This window comes from Prunus persica, chromosome G1 (genome assembly GCF_000346465.2).
Source record: "Prunus persica cultivar Lovell chromosome G1, Prunus_persica_NCBIv2, whole genome shotgun sequence".
Lineage (NCBI taxonomy): Eukaryota > Viridiplantae > Streptophyta > Magnoliopsida > Rosales > Rosaceae > Prunus > Prunus persica.
Window position 1 is genome coordinate 21277075 of NC_034009.1, and position 26178 is coordinate 21303252.

Here is a 26178-nt window from a genome sequence, read left to right on the forward strand (position 1 = left end):
TCTGGGATCTCTCAAAATGCTCGCCGGTATGCCAGGGCCTTGATTCAAGTTGATTTGCCTGAGTAGTTGGCCAATCAGATTGTTTTGGTCGTCGACCCTTTGCGCGAGTTAATTAACCTGTGAATGAAGGTCCACTTGACTGTGCAAGTCGAGTAGAGAGGTGTGGATTGGGCCCAGTGGCATATGGGTGTTGAAGGAAAATTGTGATCTTCCTAATATAATTTCACCACCACTAATAAAATAATGGAGTTTTATTATTTTAGGTTCGACCCATTCGAGACGCAAGTCTCTTAATTACAATCCCTTGCTTCAAGGGAAAACCCTTTGATTCCATCATAAAGAAACAGAACGTGTGTGTTTGATTTTGCAGCTGCTCCCAAGTCCAACCTCAGGATGCCTACGTATCCCTTGCAGGAATCAAGCCACTCGTAGTTCAAAGATTCATGATGAATAAATGACTCATCGCAAAACGAAGAATTTGAATGAGTTTGATTGAGGAGTGTTTGAGTGAATTTAGCTGAATAAACCAGGGATTCGATATGGAAATATGTTTGGGATGGTTGCATCTAGATTGAATCTCTAGATCGCCTACGTACCCTTTTAAAGGGATCAAACCAACGTAGTTCGAAGGTTTAGAAATTAATGGGTAAGTGTGGCCCAATAATTTAGAGTTGGTGTCTTTGAGATGATTTGAAGATTTTAATAGGTAGATGACCTATGGGAAAAATTGGAAATTAATGGGTATGTATGGCCCAATAATTTAGAATTTGTATAGTTGAGATAATTTGGGGATTTTCATAGGTAGGTGACCTATGGGAAAATTTTTGAAATTAACGGGTAAGTGTGGCCCATTAATTGAGAATTTGTGTTTGAGATATTTGAATTTAATCTCATTGGAATTTTCATGAGTGGATGACCCATGGGAAAAATTTGGATGGTTTTGTACCACTTTTCTTTTTGTCAATGTCCTAGAAAATTAATGAGCAATTTTGATTAACCCACTAATTTTCTAAAGTTGACATTTGCACTTGGACGTAAATATGGCTATGAGGATTTTTATAATTGATCCGTTACCCATTTAAATTACCCATTAATTACTATTGGCTTTTGAGAGTTAATAGACAATTATTTTTAACAGCCCATTATTCTATTTTGAGCCTTTGATACTTTGACTGACCCATGAATAGAAATTGGTTCACAACTGTGATCTTTGTGACAAAAGGGACCAGCGTGCAGCTCCTCCTTTAAGTGGATCACCTCCTTTTTTCTTACTTGTACTTTCATTTTGATTGTTTGCAAACAATCAACAGAGAAGGAATTCAAGGCATGGCACGTGGCCTTTTCAAAGCCTTGTTTCTTTTCCTCTTTTTAATTACTCATGTTTTCTTTTGTCAGTTAGCCCATGAGCATGGAGCCCAGAAAAACTTTGGTCCAACAGGCGATTAAAACAACCTGATAGCTATCCAACTCTTTATAGAGTTTGTTTCCAAGTAAAGTCAAACCTTGTAGTCTCATCTTTATCTGGAATACTTGTGATCAGTCCGAATGAAGAGCAAACATTGTTACTGCTCAGTCTTTGAAGAAAATACACGAAGTCACAATCTATACACAGCCTTTGCAAACAAAAAGAGAAAGCCAGAAGAAAAAAACTGCCGCAACACATCAAAGAGGTTTCAGACTTTTTTTGTCTTTTTCCTCTTTTTTTTTCCTTGCAAACCATGGTCCTTGTGCCCTTGTTTTGCTTTTCTTCCAAACTTCAACAAAGTGGCGTTAGCCACCTTCTTCTCTCTTTTTTTTTTTTTTTTTTTTTTAATGTTTTGACTTTTCTTCTTCTTTTTGATGACTGAAGCAAACCCCTCTTTTTTGTTTTATTTGTTTGTTGTTGTTGCCACACCAAGCCAAGAATTCAAGACGTGGCTGCAAGTCTATCTTTCTTTTTTTCTTAGTATGTTGTGTCTGTACGCAAACAACACCAAACCCTCTTCCCAAAACAGGGCTGCTTTCCTCCTTTATTTTTTTTTTGTTTGTTTGTTGTGATTGGGTGCCTAACAACCACAGGACAAGAGGATCTTCCAAGAGAATTCAGTTTATGAGTTTGACACTCAAAAATGGATTTAGTTTATGGGTTTTGTACCCAAGCATGGCGGTTCGCTCTGGAGAGCATGAAGATTTGCTCAGCAGAGCATGGAGATTCGCTCGGCAGAGGAGTATCAATTTGTGGGTTACCACCCAATATGGATTGCCATCCATTTATTTTATTTGCGGGTTGCCACCCATGATGGATTGATAATCCATATAATTTGGTTTGTGGGTTGCCACCCAACGAGAATTAATTGACAGAATCCATATACCTGTGAAAATGTCTTCTCTTGTATTTGTGCTCCTCCAATTTTTCTCCTGCAGCAGTTTTCTTCTCCTGTCCCTTTTCTCCTTCTTCCTTTTTTTTCCCTCTTTTTCCTTTTTAGTGCAGAATATTTATACTGAAAACTGAATAATGAGTTCCCCCAAAAATAGGAGCCACTAAACTCTCTTAAACGTTTTCATTGGTTTAGACCCCCACCTTTTTCCAAACTTCCCCCCACCTATCCAATCCCACGTTCCAATATTTTTGTGATTTTTGTGATTTTTTTTTATTCCAACAGATGCCCCTTCAAGCTTTGTGCGTGTGGCACTTTTACGCATGCAAAGCTTGAGATGCCTTTAACTAGCATTATAAGCTAACATATGTATATATTTTTTTTTACCTTTGATTTCAGGTGATGGATGCTTATGGAAATCTTCACAAAGAACATGCTTCCGATGAATATGGTAGGGCCATCGCTTTTGGCCCCCAGTACGTGAGATCTTGTCCTCTGAATTCGATCAGGCTTATGGTACCTCCTGAGAGTCGGACAACATGGTTCACCACAGATCACTTGAGTAGTGGACATCTCAAACTCAACCCCCATGAAGAAGACCGAGTTATTCAAATTTCTCAAGCAAAGGGCCCATGTTTTCTGGCCCACTCTTTGATGAAAGTAAACAATGAGATTGAAGGAGATAAGCAGTGTCTTCCTAGAGATGAATTTTATCCGGTTATGCACAGGATGCTTCGTAACAAAATTTCATGGGGAAGCAATTTCAAATTTTTCCGTCAGGCTAACTTTTTATCCTTTGTACTGGAGTGGACGGAGTCTATTTTGAGTGACTTTGGTGATGTCTTTCGTCAAGCTGATATATATGGGGCTGTGGCCATTTCTCGATACTCCTATGATTTTTGCCCTAATGTTTGGAGAGCATTCTGCGAGTTATGGGGGCCTTTATCCAACACATTTCATCACGGGAACGGTGAAATGGGCATTTCCTTATATGACCTAAAAGTTATTGGCGGGTTACCAATTTTGGGTCTCCCCTATGATGAATTTATCCCTTTAAACAGAGAATTATGCCGTGAAGACTTGTATCCTTCAACCATTGGTGAACTTTTGAAAATCCATGCTCAACTATGTGTTTTCCATAAGAAAGGGCAAGTTTTCCACGATCAATGGATTGAGCATTTCTTTCGAGGGGAAGCCATATATGGTGCTGCGGGGAATAAAAATAACATAGTTCCCGAACATAAAGCCAAAGACCTCAAATTTCCCTTGAACATTTCACGTGAAGGACAATTGGCTGCTTTTTTAGCCTTTTGGCTTAGCCGTTTTGTTTTGCCCCTTGATAATGCTATAAGGCTAGAATGTTTCTATATGGCAAGTTTGATGGTGAGAGGGTTTAGAGTTTCACTTGCTCCAGCAGTGTTGGGACTTATTTATCATGCCCTCGGTACAGTTGCTACTCATTGTAGGGGTCCTGGTTTAGCAAATGCATATCTTCCCATTCATTATGTGATGGGATGGTTAGGGGAGCACTTTCCTGATCTGATCGACCGTCGGAGTGACAATGATTTTCCAGCACATTACCCTCTTCTAGCGAGGTATAGTCAGATTTAAGCTAAATATGTCAACTCTAATCAAGCTAGAATCATCTTCAGGAGTGGGTTTATGGTTTATCGTCCCAGTGTCTTCCTTGCACAAGAAGATTGCATTCTTTTAGACACAGAGAGCCTTGCGGACAATGCCTTTGAATTCTTGGTTTGTATGCGCTCTGCACTGCTTCCTGTAAGGTTAGGTGGCGATCTTTGGTTGGAGCCTTACTACCCAAATAGATTTGCTCACCAGTTTGGCTTTGATCAAGGAGTTCCGGAGAACAAACTTTTATTTAGTGTATGTGAGAGGCAGCGATGCGAGATTGAGAAGTTGGCGAGAGCCCAAGCAGTCCTTCTGCGCAAAGATACTACAACGCGTTTCTATATTCCACGCTTCACTCACATTGGGGAATGCTCTTGGTCGTATTGTAGATGGTGGATGACTGCATGTGCACCTTATATGGGCTTTTCTGTGTCAAAAATTTTCTCAGTGGTAGACAGGCATGTCCCAAGGAGGGACCTTTGTGACTGATAATTTGAAAAGTATTTCGATCGGCATGAGCAAAAGTGGCTTTAATTCATCTTCACTTCCTCGTGGTGTTTCTTCGAGCAGAGGACACAAGAAGAGAATTCCCAATGCTAAAGGGGAACATTTCTCAGGGGTTAATCACGTGATGCACCAATCCCAAAGGATTAATCGAGACTCACACCACAAACAGGCGCGACATGCAGATCACAACAAGGTTGAGGATGGAAGCTCTAGCCATGTTCTTGATGAAGAGAGTTCTAATCCGGTGCAGGGGAAATGAGATTTGACGACATCCTTTTTCCTCGTGAAATGGAGCTATTAACGTGGATAACCCAGCCTTTGAAGTCATTTCTTTAGGTGAAGAGGAAAATATTCATCATGAGAGTGCTAACTCTAGCATGGGTGGTAGTGGGTCAGACTTCCTGGCTGAAGTGTCTGAATTTCAACAAGTTCAGAATAGCCCAGCTGATGATCAGTTTCCTGAAACTGTTGGGCCTATAGCAGTTGTGCGACCCCTCCAAAATTTGGTATCAGTCGAGAACTTTGTTCATCAGATTTTTGGGAATGGGGTAAACCAGAATAGGCGGGAGTTTATCAGTAGAGAAATTGAAGGTATCTTTAGCAGACTTTACTCCTCAAAGACACCTGCTCAACTTCATATGCACCATTCTGAGATTATCAAGGCCCTTCGACTTTTGGGGTCAACCGTTGACATTCTTGGGTGTGGTGAAACTGCATTTAAGCAGTTTGCCTAGCTTGTGGATTGGATTTTTGAGCTTGCCAGGCGACATTCCAAGAGCAGTGCCTATATTGAAGCCTTAGGAGATGTGAATATTGATGTGATTCATGATTTGATCCGCCAACACGAGGAATGTTTAAACACCAAGTTGGCTCTTGAGGGAGAACTTACAGAGGTTGCTAAAGAGATTGAAGACTTGGATGTCAAGGAAGTTACCATCAGGGAAGCAGAAGAGAGAGTTCGCCAGATGCGGGAAGAGCATGAAGCTAAGAAAACTTCCCTTAATATGCAAAAGATGAACTTGGAGATTTCTTTGGAGCATCAGAATGAACAAGCAATACAGCTTCAACAATCCAGAATTGATGCTAAAGAAGATCTACTTCCTCAGATCGGGAGCACTCGACTGTCAATGAAGGCTTTAGAGCGAGAGATCCACCGCCTAATCAATGCCCTGTTTTCTTCTTGTAGCGAGCTCTAAGTGATGAGCCTACTATCATTATTATTATTTTTGTTTAGCATGATTTTTCCCTTCAATAAATGTTCTTGTGGTATGGTTTATCCACCAAGAATTTGTAGGTAGGCCTTTGCTTCAGTATTCTTTTGCTCTTGTAATGTAGTTTTTCCACCAAGAACAATTTTCAGAATAAAGATTTTGTCGGATTTTGCTTTTCTATTTCACAGTTTATACTCGTACGAAGTTGGAGTTTTTGCGTAGTATACCACAGTTTAACAACGTGCTAACACCATCGGTGGACAAGATTGAATTCATGATAGTTTACGGCTGCATCTAGCTTTTGGGCTAGCTTGCCTACGTACCCTGTGAAGGGATCAAGCAGAACGTAGTTCACCCTCCTTGAATTGAGGTAATGAAGGGGGATTTTGGGTCTTGTGACTGAATCTAGCTTTTTAGAGACTAGACTGCCTATGTACCTCTTTTTTAGGGATCAAGTCAACCGTAGTTCTTTGCTTGGGCCGCCCTTTCGGGTTTTCAACCCACAAAGCCTAATTTTTTTTTTGGTGCTCTAATTTTTGCTTGGGCCTCCCTTTTGGGTTTTCAGCCCAATGAGCATTTTTTAATTTACCCTAACTTTTGCTTGAACAGCCCTTTTGGGTTTTCAGTCCAACGTTTTTTTTTTTTTTGGTGAGCCCTTTCAGGTTTTCAGCCTAACAAGCTTTTTTTTAAAACATCAGGCGTAAAACTTCTTGACGAATTTTCCGTTCACACAAGGATATATGCACTTGCCTTCGGAGTTTGACAACTCGTAGGCACCCTTGGAGAAAACCTTAGTAATGACGTAGGGCCCCTCCCACTTGGGTTCAAACTTACCATGCATTTTTCTAGTAATGACGAAGGGTCTTCGGACAGTTAAAACCAAGTCTCCAATTGAGAAAGATCTGAACTTAACTTTTCTGTTGAATGCCCCTGCCACCTGAGCCTGATATATTTCGAGCCTTTGTTGAGCCGCCAATCTTTTCTCATCGAGAGCTTCCAGTTCTGCCAGTCTCACATTTGCGTTCTCGTCGGGGTTTGTTAGCTGTAATGCTACCCTTAACGATGGCAATTGGACTTCTAACGGTAGAACAGCCTCGGAACCAAACACCAAATTGTACGGTGTACATCCTGTTGAGTTGCGTATGGTCGTCATGTAAGCCCATAATGCTTCAGGGAGGCATTCATGCCAATCTCTTTTGTTTCCTGAGACCATCTTCTTTAGGATATTGCACAATACTTTATTGAAAGCTTCAGCTTGACCATTTGACGACAGATTTTAACTCGCGAAGAATGAGTGTTGAAACTTATACTTCTCGCACAACTTGGTCATGGACTTGCATTTGAAATACAATGCATTGTCAGATATAATCTTCGATGGAACCCCATAACGGTAGATGATGTGGTTCCTTATGAAGTTTGTAACATCGTCTGCTCGTACCTCCTTTAAAGGAATTGCTTCAGCCCATTTAGAGAAGTAATCAGTCGCAGCCAAGATGTATTGATGTTGACGTGATGACTTAGGCTTTATCATGCCAATAACATCTAATCCCCAAGCTTCAAATGGCCAAGACAAAGTTGTCGGATGCAATTATTGGAGAGGTTGGTGAATAAAGTCTCCATGTAATTGGCAATCTTTACATGTGGTTGCAAATTTTACTGAGTCTCGGACCATTGTTGGCCAGTAATAACCCAATCTCTTCAGTTGGTTCGAAAGTTTTGGACCAGCTTGATAAGCACCACAAGTGCCAGCATGAGTATCATGAAGGGCCTTAGTTGCATCTTGCTTCGACAGACACCTTAACAACATACCATCAAATGATCTTTTGTACAAGGTATCATTTAAGTACAGAAATCGAGTGGCTCTGCGTCGGACTTCAATCTTTTTCCTTGAGTCATTTGGCAACTTGCCAAGTAGTAGATACTCGATTATGGGATGGCGCCAATCAAGATCATCCGGTTCCTACTCACATTCGGAGGACGTAATAACGTTTGAATCCACAACTTCTTCAATTCTCTCTATAGCTGGTGGTAGTAAATAACGTTCCCCAACGGTGACTTGGATATCCCTTTCGCTAGGTAATGTTAACGATGCAGCCAAATTAGCTAGTGCATCAGCTTTATCATTTTCCGACCTCGGGATGTGACTAACATGAATGTCTTGAAACTGTGACATGAGATACTTCGCCCTTTCATGGTATGGGATGAGAGTAGCATTTCTGACTGCATATTGACCATTCAACTGTCTGACGGCCAACTGTGAATCACCATATGCTTGCAAACAATCAATATGCATCTCGAGGGCAATTTCAAGGCCAATGATGAGTGCCTCGTATTCTGCCATATTATTCGAACATAAAGCTAGTAAGGAGAATGAGTATGGGATTAAGCCCCCAGATGGCGTGATGAATACTAATCCTACCCCAGCTCCGTTTCTTCTTGCTGCCCCATCAAAATATAGTTGCCATGTAAGTGCTTCTATTGTGAACACCTCCTCATCAGGCAAATCTGCAGGTAACTCCATGTTGTCGGGAGTAGGATGAGCAGCCAAGAAATCAGCAAGAGCTTGCCCTTTGATCGCCTTTTGTGGCACAAATTTTATCTCAAACTCAGAGAGGAGGAGTGACCCCTTGGCTATTCGCCCAGAGAGCACAGGCTTAGACATTAAATATCAGAGCGGATCTACCTTGGAAATAAAGATGACTCTATGAGAGAGGATGTAGTGTCGTAGTTTCTGGACAGCAAACACTAATGCAAGGCAGACCTTTTCGATAGGGGTGTAATTTTGTTCTGCCCCTACAAGTGTTCTACTCAAGTAGTAGAGTGCATTTTCCTTTCCATCATCATTGTGTTGAGCGAGCAATGCCCCCAACGAGCGTTCTAACGCTGCAATATACAAGATTAAGGGCTTCCCTTTAATTGGCGCCATAAGAACTGGCGGATTTAATAGGTATTGTTTAATGCTTTCCAAGGCATTTTGACATGCTTGATCCCATACAAACGGAACATCCTTCTTCATGAGCCTCGAGAATGGTTGGCACCTTCTAGAGAGATTTGAGATGAACCGTCGTATATAGGCTAGTCTCCCTTGCAACCCTCGCAACTCCCTTAAATTTTGAGGGGAAGGCATTTCACGGATTGCCTTGATTTTTGAGGGATCAATTTCAATTCCTCGATGTCGGACAACGAAGCCAAGGAATTTGCCTGAAGTTACCCCAAATGCATACTTCAAGGGGTTCATTTTCAACTGGTGCTTTCGAAGTCTATCAAAAACTCGTTTTAAGTCACTCAAATGATGTTCCCTTTTCCTGGTTTTAACCACCAAATCATCATCGTAACACTCAATAGTATTGTGAAGCATGTCATTTAAAATTGTTGTCATAGCTCTTTGGTAAGTTGCCCCAGCATTTTTCAACCCAAAAGGCATCACAGTGTAGCAATATATTCCTTTTGGAGTGCGGAAGGTAGTTTTTTCTTGATCCTCTGGAACCATTTTTATTTGGTTGTAACCTGAGAATCCATCCATGAACGATAGAGCACCAAAATCGGTTGTTGCATCTACCAATAATTCTGTGATTGGGAGCGGAAACTCATCTTTTGGGCATGCGTCATTGACATCTCTATAGTCCACGCATATACGCAGTGCCCCAGTTTTTTTTAAGGACTGGAACAATATTGGACAACCAAGTGGGATAGTGGACTTCTCGAATAAAACCGGCAGCAATAAGCTTGTCAATCTCAATTTCTATTTGGATTGTTAGCTCTGGCTGAAAACGGCATGGCGCTTGCTTCACCCATCGAACCTCGTTAGGTATCCCAAGTTTGTGAACTGCAACGTTTGGGTCTAACCCTGGCATGTCTTGATAACTCCATGCAAATACGTCTCGGTACTCTTGCAACAGTTGTGTGTATTCTTCTAACTCTTGCGGCGTTAACGAAGCACTGACAAAGATAGGTTTTGGGTCGTCAACTGTACCAAGATTAATTTCTTGCAGATCATCAATTGTGGCTTGACCACCCTCCTCCATTTGGGGTGGAGCTGGTTGGACTATGTCAATGAATCCTTTGATATCTTGAGGATCATCATCTTGGTCCACTGCTTCTTTGAAAGAGGTGCAATTGACTTGGACAAGGTCATCCTTTATTTTCACCCTTTTGACCTTCTCGATCACGGCTTTCTCTTGACTCCTAACCTTCCTTTTCCTTTTATTATGGACTTTCCCTTGTTGAGAATTGGAAGGGTTTTCCAAGCGGTGAAAGACTGAGATGCGGGATGGATGTCTGCTCCCTAAGCGTTTGAACACAGAGACGCGGAGCGGCCTTATATTCACCTCATCTTCTCTAAACATAGCTTGTTCCATATTAGTGAGTATCTCAGACTTGGAAACTTCCAGCTGTGGCCTTCGAAGAAACACTTAGGGCACACCACTCTCATTTTGAACTGTGAGGCCAGCATTGCTTTTCTTTGTTTTACGGCCTGTAAGTTTTATCTTTAATGGAGTAAATGTTGTTTCTGGCAATGATTCTTTTTTGTGAAGAACTATACGTTTACTCAGGCCCTTGTTTTTGCCAAAAGTAGTCGAAATGACCAAATCGTCCCCTGGGATAGACTGATTGATCTTACGAAGAGGACGAATGTAGCTTGCCGTCATCAGTGACTCCATTGTTTGTTTCGAGGAGCTTGTTTCCTTTTCACTAGGCTCCTTTTTTGAAGTCTTGACAATTATCTTTGGCTTGGGAGCCTTTGCAGTCGGGATTTCTTCCACTTTTGAGAATGACGTACTACGAGGTTTTAGCTTCACTCAAATTACGTTTGAAGGTTTGGGTACTTCTACCTTTTGTGCCTTTCCTGTTTCAACAGTCACTCTTTCCTCCTTATCAACCTTTGATGGCTGTGTGAATGAGATACCTGGTGGACTGTAAAATTTCGCATCAGAGTAATTTACCTCTTCGCCTCTGAACGGGTCCATGTCAGCTGAAACGCTCTTGACTTCCCCATCCATCGAGTATTTGAAGCACTGGTGAAGTGTGGAAGGGACTACGCCATATGTATGGAGCCATGGGCATCCTAGGAGAACATTGTATGAAGTGTCAGCATCGATCACATGGAATAGGGCATCTGAATATAGTTCCCCTATTTCCATTTGCAGTGCGATAGAACCCATGGCTTTTTGCCCAAGTTGATTGAACCCTTGAATAGTCAGCATAGATGGAGATAATTGTCGGGCACTCATCCCTATAGCATGGAGTGTCTTTAAAGGGATAAGATTCACAGCTGAACCACAATCTAACAAGATTCGATTGATGATCGTGCCTCCAACTTCGCCAGTGACATAAAGAGGTCAATTATAGAATTTGGATCCAAGTAAGAAGTCATCTTCACCGAAGGTAATTGCTGCCAGACACGATGCACAAAACTTTGAGGTTTCAATTGTGTGGACATCTACTGATTTGAAACATGATTTGTACAAATCCGGGCTCTTTAAAGCCATTACAAGTGCTTCTCTAAGCTCTCTCGACATTTGTAAAGCGTCATAAACACTTAAAGGAGCGGGGATGCGCTTAAGATGAGCCAAGATATCATACTTAAGTGCATGTGATTGTAAAGGCTCTTTTGTTTTACTAGTGTCGGGCTTAAGGTCTTTTGCTTTTGAAGAGAACGGTGGAACTTCCCTTGCAATAGCTTTTTCCGACAAGGAGACCTTAATCTCTTTCGCCTTTGACTTCTTCTCGGTTTTAAAGGGATCAGCTTCCTCATTTTCTTGTTGTTTATTGGCAGATGGGATGCTCCGACCGGAGCGGAGGTTAATCTCATCAACCTCTGTGTCAACCTCATATTCTCCCACATAAATCATATTGCATTGGATAATTTCTTCCTCAACCTCGGATTCACTCGAGAAGAACTCAACTGGCAAGAATTCAGTGAGTGTGACAGGGACCCTTGGTGGTTGCTCTTATTCATCCTCTTGAGGGATATGAACCTTCTTTTGCACCTTCTTCTTCTTCCTTTTATTTTTCAAGGCTGGCATGCCTCGAATCTTGACACCAGGACGAGAAACAGATTTGTGATTGGGTGGGAAATGTTTGGCCATGTGCTTGGCTCTTTTAACAAATGTCTTCCACCCCTCAGCAGATTTGTCGGCCGAAGAATCTTCCCATACCTCTAGACTGGGTGCAGTCACAAGCTCATGAAGAGCGGGAATTTGAAGATCACTAGACCACGGTGCATTTGGATAGGCATGTACAATTGTACCCCCATTGTCAGTATTAATACCTGCAAGTTTCACTCCGTCTAGTGGTGTAGTGGTAGGTGTGAGCTTTTCCTCTATCATATTTGCCGCAGCTGAATGATGTTGGGGAGAAGAGTCTATCACCAAGCCACCATTGTTGAGGAGCTCTTGAATTTTGTCTTTCAGGATATAACAATCCTTGAGCGTGATGAGGCGATGATACCGACAATACCTAGGGTCATTTGTCTTGTTAGCCTCAGCAGGACGCTTTGATTCTGGCAAAGCAATACTATTGGAGGCCAAAAGTTGGTCAAAGATTTCTTCTACATCCTCATCGTCGAAAGAATATTTAACATCTTTGCGCTCTTTAAGAGTAAGCCTTTTGGGTGGGTCTTTGCTTTGGCTTTTGTCATTTCTCTTTTCTGTTTTGACAAAAGTGGCCAATGACTCTCCTTTTGCACACTTCTTGTCATTTTTCTTCTCCCCAAATTGAATTTTTTGGGTCGCGGACTTTTGACGAGCAATTTATCTTTCAACATTGCTCGCCTTTGACACCAAGGCATTAAATGATTGGGGTTCAGCAGTGGCAACAAAAGTCGCAATATCTGGTATGAGGTTGTTGTAGCACATTTGCATGGCTGATTGCTTGGTAATTTTCTCCGGGCATTGAAGATTGAGGCTCCTCCATCTCATTATGAAGTCATTAGCACTTTCCCCTGGCTTTTGGGTAGTTTGAGCTAGGTCCATGATCGAGACCTTCTTCTTTGAACTGACAAACTGTGCCAAAAATGCTTTTTGCATGTCGTCCCATGTCAGAATAGAACCTGGTGGCAGTTGTGTATACCAAGTGAAAGCTGACCCTTTTAGGGATTGGACAAATTGACGCACGAGAAGAGCGTCTGACTGAGATGTCTCGCCACATGCTGAGTAACAATGTGCCAAATGTTCATGGGGTGAGCTACTTATGCCATCAAATTTATCAAATATAGGCCGTTGATAACGCTTCGGGAATGGTATGGCATCATAGTGAGAAGGGAAAGGTTTTCGATACCCTTGAACAGGAAGTGCTATAGACAATTGGAACTCACGAATTCCTTCAGCAATTAACACCTTTATGTCATTTGGGGAAATTGTGCTCGTAGAGCTTTCTGCTTTTTCCTCTTTTGTTTGTTGTTCTTGGGCGGTCGATTCATTTGTTTTGCCCATGTCTTGCTCACCTATGATGTTTTTTCCTCAGCCAAGCGGATAGTAACGCTATTTCCGCGTCTTTTTCTGCCAACTTCTGCTGCATTTCCCTTCGCAGGTCTTGCATCATTTCTTGGATTAAAGGTAACTGGTCCTCAGTATTAGAAGTACCAGTCATCATGACTTGCATGCTTTCCACTCCCTCATGAAGTTTGGCCCCTTGGGATGATATACAATCATTCTCTTGAGTTTGAGATACAGGATCATCATAGAGAGGATTCCATTGCAAATAAGCATCCAAGGTTGAGCTTAGACTGGATAACTAGGGAATAATCGTCCCAACTATGTTTCGGGATTTAGAACGAGTCAATGGACCCACGTAGGTCCTCGACTGATCTTGAGGTTTTGGGACTCCCCCTTGTGATACGGGAATTTGATCCCTTGAAACATCAGTTATCTTCACCTTTTTCACGCGTTTCCTTTGTGGATGAGGTATGTTCACCACCTTCTTTTTTATGACGATGGCTCTGCTTTTACCCTTAGGAGAACATGGGTAAACCTCTTGTAATGTGGATTCCACAACATGGGCTCTAAGGCTTGATGGAGTTTCGGCCCCTTGGACCTCGACGTTCTTCACGAAGTCGTCCTTCTGACCTTCATCTCTAGCTTCGTTGGTGGAAGTCATCAGAACAGAATCTGTAGGATATAGGTTGACTGGAATTGATCCAATCATGATTTGGACAAATCGGGAAGTATTTGTTCTCTTGGGAGTCAGCACAGCCAGGGTGGTTAAGGTGTTCTTGCCCTCAGTCATGATTGGGCTTGTCCCAGAAAGCTGGGATAAGATTGCCTCAATAGACTTCTTTTTTGCTTCTTTCTTTCTTAAAGCACGCACAACCCTCTTTCTTCCATTTCGAAGAGCGTTCTTGGACGGAGTTTTCTTCAATTGGGTCTTAACGACCTTAGGAGTGACCTGAGGTCTGGCCCTCTGAATGGGCTTTGGCACAGTGCACTTGATGAGGCTCTCACCAACAATGAAAGTCTTTTTGAACCCTACTCGTTTGGTGCACGCATTCTTGGTAGTTTCAATTTTGTGGAAGAAAATCGTTACTTGTGGTGCCATCGTATCTGGTTTTTTAACCTGTGAAAAACACAAATAAATAAAACAAACATTAGTCACTTTATGATTGGAGATGAAAAGGTAAATGGGTCCCACTGGGCGTGCCAAAAATTATATTGAAGGAAAATTGTGATCTTCCTAATATAATTTCACCACCACTAATTAAATAATGGGGTTTTATTATTTTAGGTTCGACCCATTCGAGACGCAACTCTCTTAATTACAATCCCTTGCTTCAAGGGAAAACCCTTTGATTCCATCATAAAGAAACAGAACGTGTGTGTTTGATTTTGCAGCTGCTCCCAAGTCCAACCTCAGGATGCCTACATATCCCTTACGGGAATCAAGCCACTCGTAGTTCAAAGATTCATGATGAATAAATGACTCATCGCAAAACGAAGAATTTGAATGAGTTTGATTGAGGAGTGTTTGAGTGAATTTAGCTGAATAAACCAGGGATTCGATATGGAAATATGTTTGGGATGGTTGCATCTAGATTGAATCTCTAGATTGCCTACGTACCCTTTTAAAGGGATCAAACCAACGTAGTTCGAAGGTTTAGAAATTAATGGGTAAGTGTGGCCCAATAATTTAGAGTTGGTGTCTTTGAGACGATTTGAAGATTTTAATAGGTAGATGACCTATGGGAAAAATTGGAAATTAATGGGTATGTATGGCCCAATAATTTAGAATTTGTATAGTTTTGATAATTTGGGGATTTTCATAGGTAGGTGACCTATGGGAAAATTTTTGAAATTAACGGGTAAGTGTGGCCCATTAATTGAGAATTTGTGTTTGAGATATTTGAATTTAATCTCATTGGAATTTTCATGAGTGGATGACCCATGGGAAAAATTTGGATGGTTTTGTACCACTTTTCTTTTTGTCAATGTCCTAGAAAATTAATGAGCAATTTTGATTAACCCACTAATTTTCTAAAGTTGACATTTGCACTTGGACCCAAATATGGCTATGAGGATTTTTATAATTGATCCATAAACCATATAATAGGGAATTTGGGCCTCTGTAAATTTAATGGGTAATTATTTAAATTACCCATTAATTACTATTGGCTTTTGAGAGTTAATAGACAATTATTTTTAATAGCCCATTATTCTATTTTGAGCCTTTGATACTTTGACTGACCCATGAATAGAAATTGGTTCACAACTGTGATCTTTGTGACAAAAGGGACCAGCGTGCAGCTCCTTCTTTAAGTGGATCACCTCCTTTTGTCTTACTTGTACTTTCATTTTGATTGTTTGCAAACAATAACAATCAACAGAGAAGGAACTCAAGGCATGGCACGTGGCCTTTTCAAAGCCTTGTTTCTTTTCCTCTTTTTAATTACTCATGTTTTCTTTTGTCAGTTAGCCCATGAGCATGGAGCCCAGAAAAACTTTGGTCCATCAGGCGATTAAAACAACCTGATAGCTATCCAACTCTTTATAGAGTTTGTTTCCAAGTAAAGTCAAACCTTGTAGTCTCATCTTTATCTGGAATACTTGTGATCAGTCCGAATGAAGTGCAAACATTGTTACTGCTCAGTCTTTGAAGAAAATACACGAAGTCACAATCTATACACAGCCTTTGCAAACAAAAAGAGAAAGCCAGAAGAAAAAAACTGCCGCAACACATCAAAGAGGTTTCAGACTTTTTTTGTCTTTTTCCTCTTTTTTTCTCTGCAACACATCAAGAGGTTTTCAGATTTGTTTTTTTTTTGTCTTTTTCCTCTTTTTTTTTCCTTGCAAACCATGGTCCTTGTGCCCTTGTTTTGCTTTTCTTCCAAACTTCAACAAAGTGGCGTTAGCCACCTTCTTCTCTCTTTTTTTTTTTTTTTTTTTTAATGTTTTGACTTTTCTTCTTCTTTTTGATGACTGAAGCAAACCCCTCTTTTTTGTTTTATTTGTTTGTTGTTGTTGCCACACCAAGCCAAGAATTCAAGACGTGGCTACAAGTCTATCTTTCTTTTTTTCTTAGTATGTTGTGTCTGTACGCAAACAACACCAAACCCTCTTCCCAAAACGGAGCTGCTTTCCTCCTTTTTTTTTTTTTTGTTTGTTTGTTGTGATTGGGTGCCTAACAACCACAGGACAAGAGGATCTTCCAAGAGAATTCAGTTTATGAGTTTGACACTCAAAAATGGATTTAGTTTATGGGTTTTGTACCCAAGCATGGCGGTTCGCTCTGGAGAGCATGAAGATTTGCTCAGCAGAGCATGGAGATTCGCTCGGCAGAGCATTATCAATTTGTGGGTTGCCACCCAATATGGATTGCCATCCATTTATTTTATTTGCGGGTTGCCACCCATGATGGATTGATAATCCATATAATTTGGTTTGTGGGTTGCCACCCAACGAGAATTAATTGACAGAATCCATATACCTGTGAAAATGTCTTCTCTTGTATTTGTGCTACTCCAATTTTTCTCCTGCAGCAGTTTTCTTCTTCTGTCCCTTTTCTCCTTCTTCCTTTTTTTTTTTTCCTCTTTTTCCTTTTTAGTGCAGAATATTTATACTGAAAACTGAATAATCAGCTCCCCCAAAAATAGGAGCCACTAAACTCTCTTAAACGTTTTCATTGGTTTAGACCCCCACCTTTTTCCAAACTTCCCCCCACCTATCCAATCCCACGTTCCAATATTTTTGTGATTTTTGTGATTTTTTTTTATTCCAACAATGGGCTAGGGCTCCATTAGATGAGCACAAGGGTGCATGCGTCAAGTGTGGTTGCAGAGGAGGGAATGTTCGGATTTGTTCCAAAATGGCGCCGTCGCTTGGTCCTTGAGGTGGCAAGGTGGAGGAGGGCACTGGGCCATGGCTTGGTGGGGTAGCGAGTGGTGCGGCAATTCCAGCAGCTATTTGGTGGTTCATGGGGGTGATTTACGGCTGCGAGGAGCTGTCCAAATGGTTTGATGGCTGTCCGGTTGTTACAACAGCTGTTTGGAGAGGTTGTGGGGCCTCCGGAGGTGGTTGGATGACATGGCAGCGGTGGAAGCTGCTGCAAAATGCTGGCAGCAGCTGTACCTTGTGGTGGCAGCAAGGTTTCGGCCATTCCGGAGTGCACCGTCACGGTGGTTTTGCTCCTAGGGCGGTTGTTTGGAAGGCTTCGGTGGATTGAAAAATGGATTTGGAGCACACTTTGTGTATTATTTTGCGCTCTCAATGAAAGCACCAATTTGTGGGAGCAATTTTCGCCCCACGGAAATATTCGTCTTAGATTCCGTCTTCCTCTTTGTTGTCTCTTTCTCCCTGCAAAATAAATCGGAATAAGTGGACCACACCTAGGGGGTGTTGGCCAAAGTCCCTCCGATGCCTAAGTTAGTTCAAGTGTTTGTAGGAAAACAATAGCTAACTAAAAGGGTATGGAGATGTATGTATGGTGTCAACCAGGTGGCCGGAGCTGTGTGTGGTAGCCGGAGTCTTGTGTGAGAGGGAAAAAGAGTTATGGCGGCCAGGGTTTTGGAGATAGAAGTTCTGCAGTATTTGGAAACAGAAGTTTAGACGTAGGTTTAGAATTACCTCAAGCATTGGTGTAGCCATGTATTTATAGGAACCTCGGAGGCTAGGGTTTCGGAAGAATAATTCCACAAATGGAAATGAATTATTCTTCTCCAATTTGGAGAGATTGACGTAATTAGGGATTTGATTTAATTAGGGATTTGATTTAAATCAAATCCCTAATTAGGGTAAGAATAGAATAATTGTCAATTGAATCAAATAACTCCCAATTATGCCAAATAATCCCCAAATGGAAGGAAATATTTGACCTAAGGTTTGGCTAAAATTCGGTTCCCATAGTATCTACTTAGAATAAAGCATACAAGAGCTATTAAGCTCCTTGAGAATATGATAATCACACAAGTCGTAGAACATGGTATCTGTCCTAGTCAACCCCCATTAACCCCTTGAATGATTCTTAGGCCATTCATGTATTGCTTGTGAAAGGAGAGTAGAATTTGTGAATCTAAACCCCTTCCCAACATGTGCTAGATGCATAAAATCCTAGTTAGCTACTCCAAGAAAACATACATCAAGGACATAATAAACTGGATGTTAACAACTTGATAATGAACGCAAGGAATTCAATTAACTATGAAATCATCCATAACATTGAATATTCATGACTAGGGCTTCATCCTAAGCCCTAACTAAATGGATTAGTTAGACGTAACTATGAATACAGAAAAGAAGAAATACATAGATAGAATAAAGAGAAGAGAAGAACTAGATGATGGCAGCAAGGTAGTTCCCAGGACATCTTTAAGCTCTCCCTCCTTTGCAACTAGCTCTCTTCTCTCTTTGCGATGGAGATGGAATCTGAATGTGTGTATGAGTAATGGATGAAATGAATGTTTGTGTATCCTTGAATGAGAGTGCAGCTCTCTATTTATAGAGTGCCAAATTCGTCCTCCCTTTTGGTTGGTGAAGCACACATCTCTTAGCTGCTGCCCAACTCCCTTAGCTGCCCAATAAATGCCTTGGGTGGACTATTCTTGGTCTCTTCATGGCAAGCTTGATTTTTGTTCATCTTTCTGAGTTCCCAAACTGATTTTTCTCCCATGTGTGGTTGCTCTTATGTGTAGCACATGGCTGTAGGGATGTAGCCACATTAAATGTGATGGCAGCCAACTATGAATTTTCCATGAAATTGGTTGAGTCTTTGACGTGCTAAGGACTCCAGATTTATCCAATTGGACTGAAATTTGGATATGTTATAATAGACACCCATTGAAACAATGTATATCTAGGATGTCTCCTCATCTGACCTGTGTAAGTTGCTGAAATGAGGCCTGCAAGATGGCCTACGAAACTGGACTGACAAGGAGTGTGGCCCAAATTGGGATTGTCTTTAAGCTCATATTGCTCTTATCCCAATCAGCCCTTAACAGACATGGATTGCATCAAATATGATCTCTTGCTGTCTTAACTTACAAAAGAAACAAAAAGAGGTAAGTGACTCAAAATAAAGAGAAGGCATGCAAATGTACGGAATTATGAACTTATCAATGGAGTGGTTTGTGTATTGACAGGACCCGATCCACATTCCACTTTAGAATCCGAGCTGAACCCTGTGCGTGTCCGACACTTGGCGGGTGCCAAGCACAAATAACCTAATTGCCCTTCTTGCAAAATTTCAGTTTAATAACAAGCTTGACTTCCACCAAAAATTTGGCAGAGTCTCCCCTGTAATTTGATCAAAACCCAAATTTACATCTGTCAAAATAAGCATATATATACAATCCAACTGCCAACATGTGTACATAAATAAATATATATATATTCCAACAATTAAATCTAAATTCTAGGGCAGGTTATCAGAGCAACACTAAGAATTTACAAAAGAAGTTAGCTCAATATCATAAGAGCCCTACATCAGAATGGGGGAAGCGCGGAAAGTGGAAAACGGCCCTGTGGTGGATCACTGTGTACGCCTACTGCCTGGGGGCGCAAAACATTGAAAACATGAGTGGACCAAAAATAAGGTTTTGAAAATAGCATATGAATATACTAAAAATAGTTATAAAAACTGAATCAATATCCTCATATATACTCATACTGAACTCATGCATTCATATTTATGCATATAATACCAAACAATATTCCTGCTGGAAGATATTGAAGTAAAACTCAACCTATCATATAGGTATACTTATTTATTCTCGCCAAAACCCTAACTTACTTCTTATACCTCGTGTCACCGTGGTGACACACCCTCGCAGGACTCAGGTTAGCCTGATCCGCCCTCCTATCAAGACTCAAGGGACACTAAGCCCACCTGAGTTGCATTTCTCGCTCCCACAGTTCGGATATCCCTAAGTCTCGTAGGGCCAAAGTCAAGCATGCTGACTTAACTAAAGACTCTACTTAAAAAATAAATAAAACTATCTCCTCTCATCTTAAAACACTGCCACCATCCTAATCGATTTCTAAAGTTCTTACCTTTACTATACTCATGAACTCTCAACTCGGCAGCAAGTAAATAAAATACTCAACCTTAGTAATACATGCCAGAAAGCCCTCGATCTAAAACATACTTCTATAGATCACATAATGAATATAAAATTGCATAAAATTATTTTAAAAGCAAAGGTCCACTCACCCCTAATCCGAGCTAGTTGGAACTCTTGAAGGTCCTTCCTGCGGGTCGGTCCGTGATCGTGTGCCTGATTAAACATCATGAATATCTAATTAATAAAACTGCTCAGTATAAGCATTTCAATAAAACCCTGAGCCCCGGCTCCTAGAAGTGCGTGCACTAACTTAGAAGCGTTTCCTATGCCCACAAAAGCTTTACTTACATTTGGGATGGTTGAGAAGTACCTCGGGACTAAAAAAGTGCTAAAGTCCCAAAAAGTCAACCCGGGACCCCATGGGCCCACGACTTTACAATTCTGATCCGAAAGCTCCTAGAGGTTTTAAAATATCTAGGACACAAGTCCCGAGAGTTTGACCTCTGTCTGGCAGTCAGATTGACCACGATCGTACCATTGGATAATTATTGTAAACCTAACCCTAGGGTTCGCGATTTCGGAGTATCCGGGACTCCAAACCACAATCCGTCGAATCCCATACGATCCTGGAAATTTCTTGATCAACAAATCTGAAAATGATTATGATCCAACAGCTCAACTGTATTGAACCCGGAAATCGCACAATATGCTAGATCCGTTCGGGGTTCAAACGTTGTCCGAATTAAGATCTGCGAATTCCTATGCACTCGTGATAGCAGCGGTTCACTCTAGGACTGAATGTGGCCCCCACCACAATGCCCACGCGCTGCCACACGCGCCGACACAGCGTGGGTGGCTTGATAAATTTCTAGCGGCGGGAAAAACTCCAAACGGCCAGCCCAAACTCTTACCCTAGGTAAAACCCCCTATTTAGAACCACTTTTGTTCTTGGACCTACCCCAAAAATTGGCTGGAAGTGGTCGGAATTTCTATCTCAAAATCAGCTGAACCCTAACTCTAAAATCGAACTCTCTACGCTTCAAATCGATGAAAACCTATCCAACCAATAGCTAGAGCACGAAAAATAGCTTGAAATCCATACCTCACACATTCAATTTGGTGGTAAAATGAGAGAGAATGGAGCTGTGAAAAATCGACCCAAAATCGGCGCGATTCCTTCGATTTCCGGCAACTATCGCGGTGGTTAGTGGCGAGAAGAGGCTGGGGTGTGTTGGCGGGGCTGCTGCGGTGGTTTTAGGTCTTGTCTTGTCGGTTGGGATAGAGGGTGGTGGCGATAATGGAGGTTTGCCTGAGGGAAACGCACGGGAAATGAAGGCTGTGGGGAGAGAGAAGAGAGAATGAGGAAGAAGAGAGAGAAAAGAGGGTTTTAAAATGCTAACTTGATAAAATTACCATTTTGCCCCTCTACGTAATTTGACCGTATTTTCTTCATTATAACTCCGATTCGACCCCACTACGTGTCTATGGACTCGTTTCATCGTGCTCCACGCAATGGTACAAGAGAAAATCCCAAATTCCCTCCCGGTCAAAAAGTTAACTTTTTCCTTACTAATTTATTATAGGGGCAAAATTGTCTTTCTACCTAATAAATTAATAATTAAATATTATTTTAAGGACCAGGTTGTTACATGTATTGCACGATTTTAGCGATTGGATTTCACTCAAAACTAACCAATTCACACCTCCCACAATATTATTATGTCGCCCAAGTTTTGGGCGCAATACGAAAGCAATAGGTCAAAGAAATTGGACACTTCAAGTTCGTACAAAGTTCGTTCCCTAAATGGAGTGGTTGGAGTATCGCATAGCTTTAGCAATTGAATTTCACTCAGAACTCACCAAACGACTCCTCCAACCAGATGGATTGAAGAGGAAAGGGGTTTGTAGTATGTGCCCTTGGAAGAGTTTCTCTTCTGTTGTTCTTCCTTAAGCAACTCCTCATACTTAGATGCTTTATCTGCCAGTTTTGCCAGATCTCTAAATAGCATCCCATCAAATCTTTTCCTCAGAGAGATTTTAAGGGCGGCTTGAGCCATCTAGATGAAGTGCCTCTCTTCCATAGGGATTCGGCATTTCATTTTGAGCTTTCTAAACTTGGTTATGAAGTCTTGAGCAGGTTCATCTTCACTCTGTTTGTGGGCAGTAAGATCACTGATGGTGACTTCTGGTTGGATCCTGAAATAGTAGTCATGGAAAATATTTTCCACTTGCTCTCAGGTTTGAACAGAGTTAGTTGGTATACTGGTGTACCAGGTGAAGGCTTGTCCAGAGAGAGAATTCCCAAAAGCCTTAGCTTTAACAGGGGGTTATTTGCTTGCTGCCGCTCCGTGTTTCTGGAATTCTGCCAGTAACACATTTGATTTTTGTGTGGGTCCCCTGGCTCCAACTGACAGGACCCGACCCTGTGCGTGTCCGACACCTGGCGAATGTCGGGCACAAATGACCTATTTTCCCTTCTATACAAAACATGATAAAATAATAAGGTTAACGTCTACTGAAAAACCGGCAGAGTTTCCCTTGTAACTGGCTCAATACCAAAACTTTTTCACTTGCCAAACAAGTATACATATATACAACCAACTGCCAGCATATGTATATATACATTCAAACAGTTCAAATCTCAGTCTAGGGCAAAACATCAGAGCGACTACTAAGAATTTACAAAGGAGTGAATCCTTTTACAAACAAAAATCCTACATCAGAAGAAAGGCGCGGAAGATGGGGAGTGGCCCGGTGGTGGATTCCTGTGCACGTCTACTGCCTGGGGGCGCAAAACAACAATAAGGGTGAGTGGACCCAAAAACAAAGTGTAGAAAATAGTATATGAACATACTAACCCCACTGTAAAAACAGTTATACAAACTAACTTATTTTCTTTATTTCTGAAATCAATGCATGTATATAATTATATACATATGAAAACAGTTTAAAACTATCACCTAGGTGTACCCTATTTCCGTCAATTCCTTGTATCCATCAATTCCTTGCATCACCATGGGTGACACATACTCGCAGGTCTCAGTGACACGAGGTCAGTCCGAGCCGCAACTCTCAGGATTCAGGGGACCGTAGTCCACCTTTATCCGCATCACTCGCTCCACACGAGTTCAAGTACCAAGGAACTCGTGGGGCAACTGTCAAGCATGCTGACTAAACCGAAGGCAACAAATATAATTCGAAGGCAACATTTAATAACTGGGTACAAGGTGATTGAAGAAAATATAAAGTTTCTGAAGCAAAACTGTTGACTAATTAACTTTCTGTAACCTTTAAAATTCTGCTGCCATTTATCTGATAATTAACGAGAATATCTGTTCCTATAAGCTTTAAAGGAAATTTCACTCGGCAGCATGCAACATAAAATATTTTACAGAATAAAACAGCTGATAACTGAAAACTGAACTGCTTAAATTCATTTATGAGGTCCATAACGTCGAAACACAATAACGTCAAAACACTCTGTTCATGAGGTCCATAAATGCAACTGGCGCATTCGTTAACCCAAATGGCATCACCAGGAACTCATAGTGCCCATACCTTGTTCGAAACGCTGTTTTAGGCACATCCTCTTCTCTAACCCGTAACTGATGATATCCAAACCTCAGGTCAATTTTAGAAAAGACCTTGGCACCCTTCAGCTGATCAAACAAGTCATCAATGCGAGGCAAGGGATATCTATTCCGCACTGTGATCTTGTTCAGCTGTCTGTAGTCAATGCATAACCTCATGGTGCCATCTTTTTTCTTAACAAATAAAACTGGAGCACCCCATGGAGGAAAACTGGGTCGGATGAAACCCTTATCTACCAACTCCTGCAACTGAGTCTTTAATTCCCTCAACTTTGCTGGTGCCATTCTATACGGTGCTTGAGAAATAGGATTTGTTCCTGGAGTGAGCTCAATAACAAACTCAATCTCCCGATGAGGAGGTAATCCAGGAAGATCCTCAGGAAATACATCTGAAAAGTCCTGTACAACTGGAATATCTTCCAATCGCAGCCCATTATCTATGGTATCAATTACATGTGCTATATATATCCTAAGCACCCTTTTCTCAGTAACCGTTTTGCCGTCATAGCTGAAATGAGGCAAGATGGAAGCACTTTACGTTCGCCATAAAAAGTTACTTCAGGTCATCCGGGACTACGGAATACAACTTCTTTCCTGAAGCAATCTATTAAGGCACGATGTCTGGCTAACCAATCCATCCCTAAGATGATGTCTGGTCCAATATATTGAGGACACATGTCTCGAGGGTATTGGTGTCTGATAGGATTTTTAGTACTTGTGCAAACAGTGTTAAAAATCACATAAAATAATTTGCAAGAATACAAGGCTATTGTAGTATAGATGCTCATGCAAGGTCGTTTTCCTCAAGGACTAATTAGCAATTTATGTAAAAACAAATTCCAATTACTACTTAAAATAAAAAGTCAAGAAAGATGATTATAAATTTGGTGGATTCTAAAAAACAAATATTAAACAAAAACAAATACGATTGAGAGAAAGAGTTTTGAATATCAATTTATAAAAACACTAGGGTTTCACCATCACCTAGCAATCCTATGAACTTTTACCAATTACTTATGATTTGCACATGCCACTTTGAAGGTTAGGTTTTCCTAATGTATATTCTACTTGGAACCTCCAACACAGAACGTATATCCAACATGCAACCCGTCCGGACGTTCGGATCAAATCTGAACATGAAAGACTCATTAAGTTTTGTGAAAACCCTTTGAAAAACCATGCAACCCTTAAGACGTGGTGTTCATCTTAAGTGAAATTACAATTATTAATCACAAGAAGCTAGCGTCAATTTCAGGGAACCTTCCGACCAAAATTGCATCCAATTACTTTTCTAAAGATCCTAATGGTGATCAGGCATTAAGACAATTAGATAGTTTAAAACAGTGATTAACAATTCAAAATACGCATGCACTCATCATAAGCAATTAAATAAAAATTACATATTCATGCTAAGGTTCAAGGCTTCACCCTAGCAAAAGAAATTTAGTTACGCATACTCATAATTGAAATCCAAGAAAATATCATTAAGAAGAAAAGAACGAAAACACCTGAAAGTTGTGAAAACCCAAAACCCTAGCAATTGCTCTCCACAATGCAAAGTTCAAAAGTGAAAAGGGAGTCCTTCAATTCCTTGTGAGAAAGAGCTTAAATACCCCTTAAAACCTAGCTGCCAATGTACAGCTTTTCTATCCCAACAAGGAAACTAATTAAAGTAAAATAATACTAGGAAATAAAGTCCAAATTGGAATAGGAGAATTTGCCTAAAATCTGCCCAGCCACGTTTTGGCCCCAAATCTCCTCCAAATCTGGCCCAAGATAGCTTGTTTTAAAGATAAAAATGTTTTGAACACTTCTCTAGAAGGCCACGAACCCATCCGAGGTCATCTTGGGCTTCAAAAACGCAATAAAAGCCCAACACGTCACTATTCCAGCACCGCGCACTGCTCATTTATTTTATTGCCAGAAAATAACCGCTTGGAAGAAAGATCTGAAATTTTGATACGATCAAGCTAAGTGACTCAAGAACGTCCTCCAACTGGAATTACTCCAAAATTCCTCAATTTGATTATGTTTTGCTCCAGAGAGAGTCGAAAGTCCTATATTGAAAATATAATTCAAAGTATCAAAATTCTTCCAAAATATTAACCAAAATATACTAAGAATGAGGTTAAATATATAATATAAAATATGTCCATCAAAATACCCCCAAACTTAGCTTTTGCTTGTCCTCAAGCGAAACAAGACTCAAACAAAAAATAAAAACTTAACAGACTAGACATCTGGCTAACACTTAACCAGGACAAAATTTCCATCTTCAAGTTGCAATCCATAGAAAATTTTAAAAACTAGAACATCCTTTCAATAGATCCAAGTAATCCCACCACAGAGTCTGAGCTATTTAGACTCAATTAGAAAAGAATTCACAAACTTCCTTCGGT

General features: G+C 40.9%; 2 protein-coding genes across 2 annotated transcripts; one reads left to right on the forward strand and one right to left on the reverse strand.

Annotated features, from left to right (window-relative positions):
• On the forward strand, positions 1825-4752 carry LOC109946775. The gene is made up of 4 exons (XM_020555534.1): positions 1825-2217; positions 2757-3952; positions 4010-4444; positions 4557-4752. The coding sequence occupies exons 1-4, from the start codon at positions 2185-2187 to the stop codon at positions 4750-4752; spliced, it is 1860 nt and encodes a 619-aa protein (XP_020411123.1). The 5' UTR covers positions 1825-2184.
• Positions 6981-8366, reverse strand: LOC109946776. The gene is made up of 2 exons (XM_020555542.1): positions 7673-8366; positions 6981-7258 (listed from the first exon to the last, which is right to left on the reverse strand). The coding sequence occupies exons 1-2, from the start codon at positions 8364-8366 to the stop codon at positions 6981-6983; spliced, it is 972 nt and encodes a 323-aa protein (XP_020411131.1).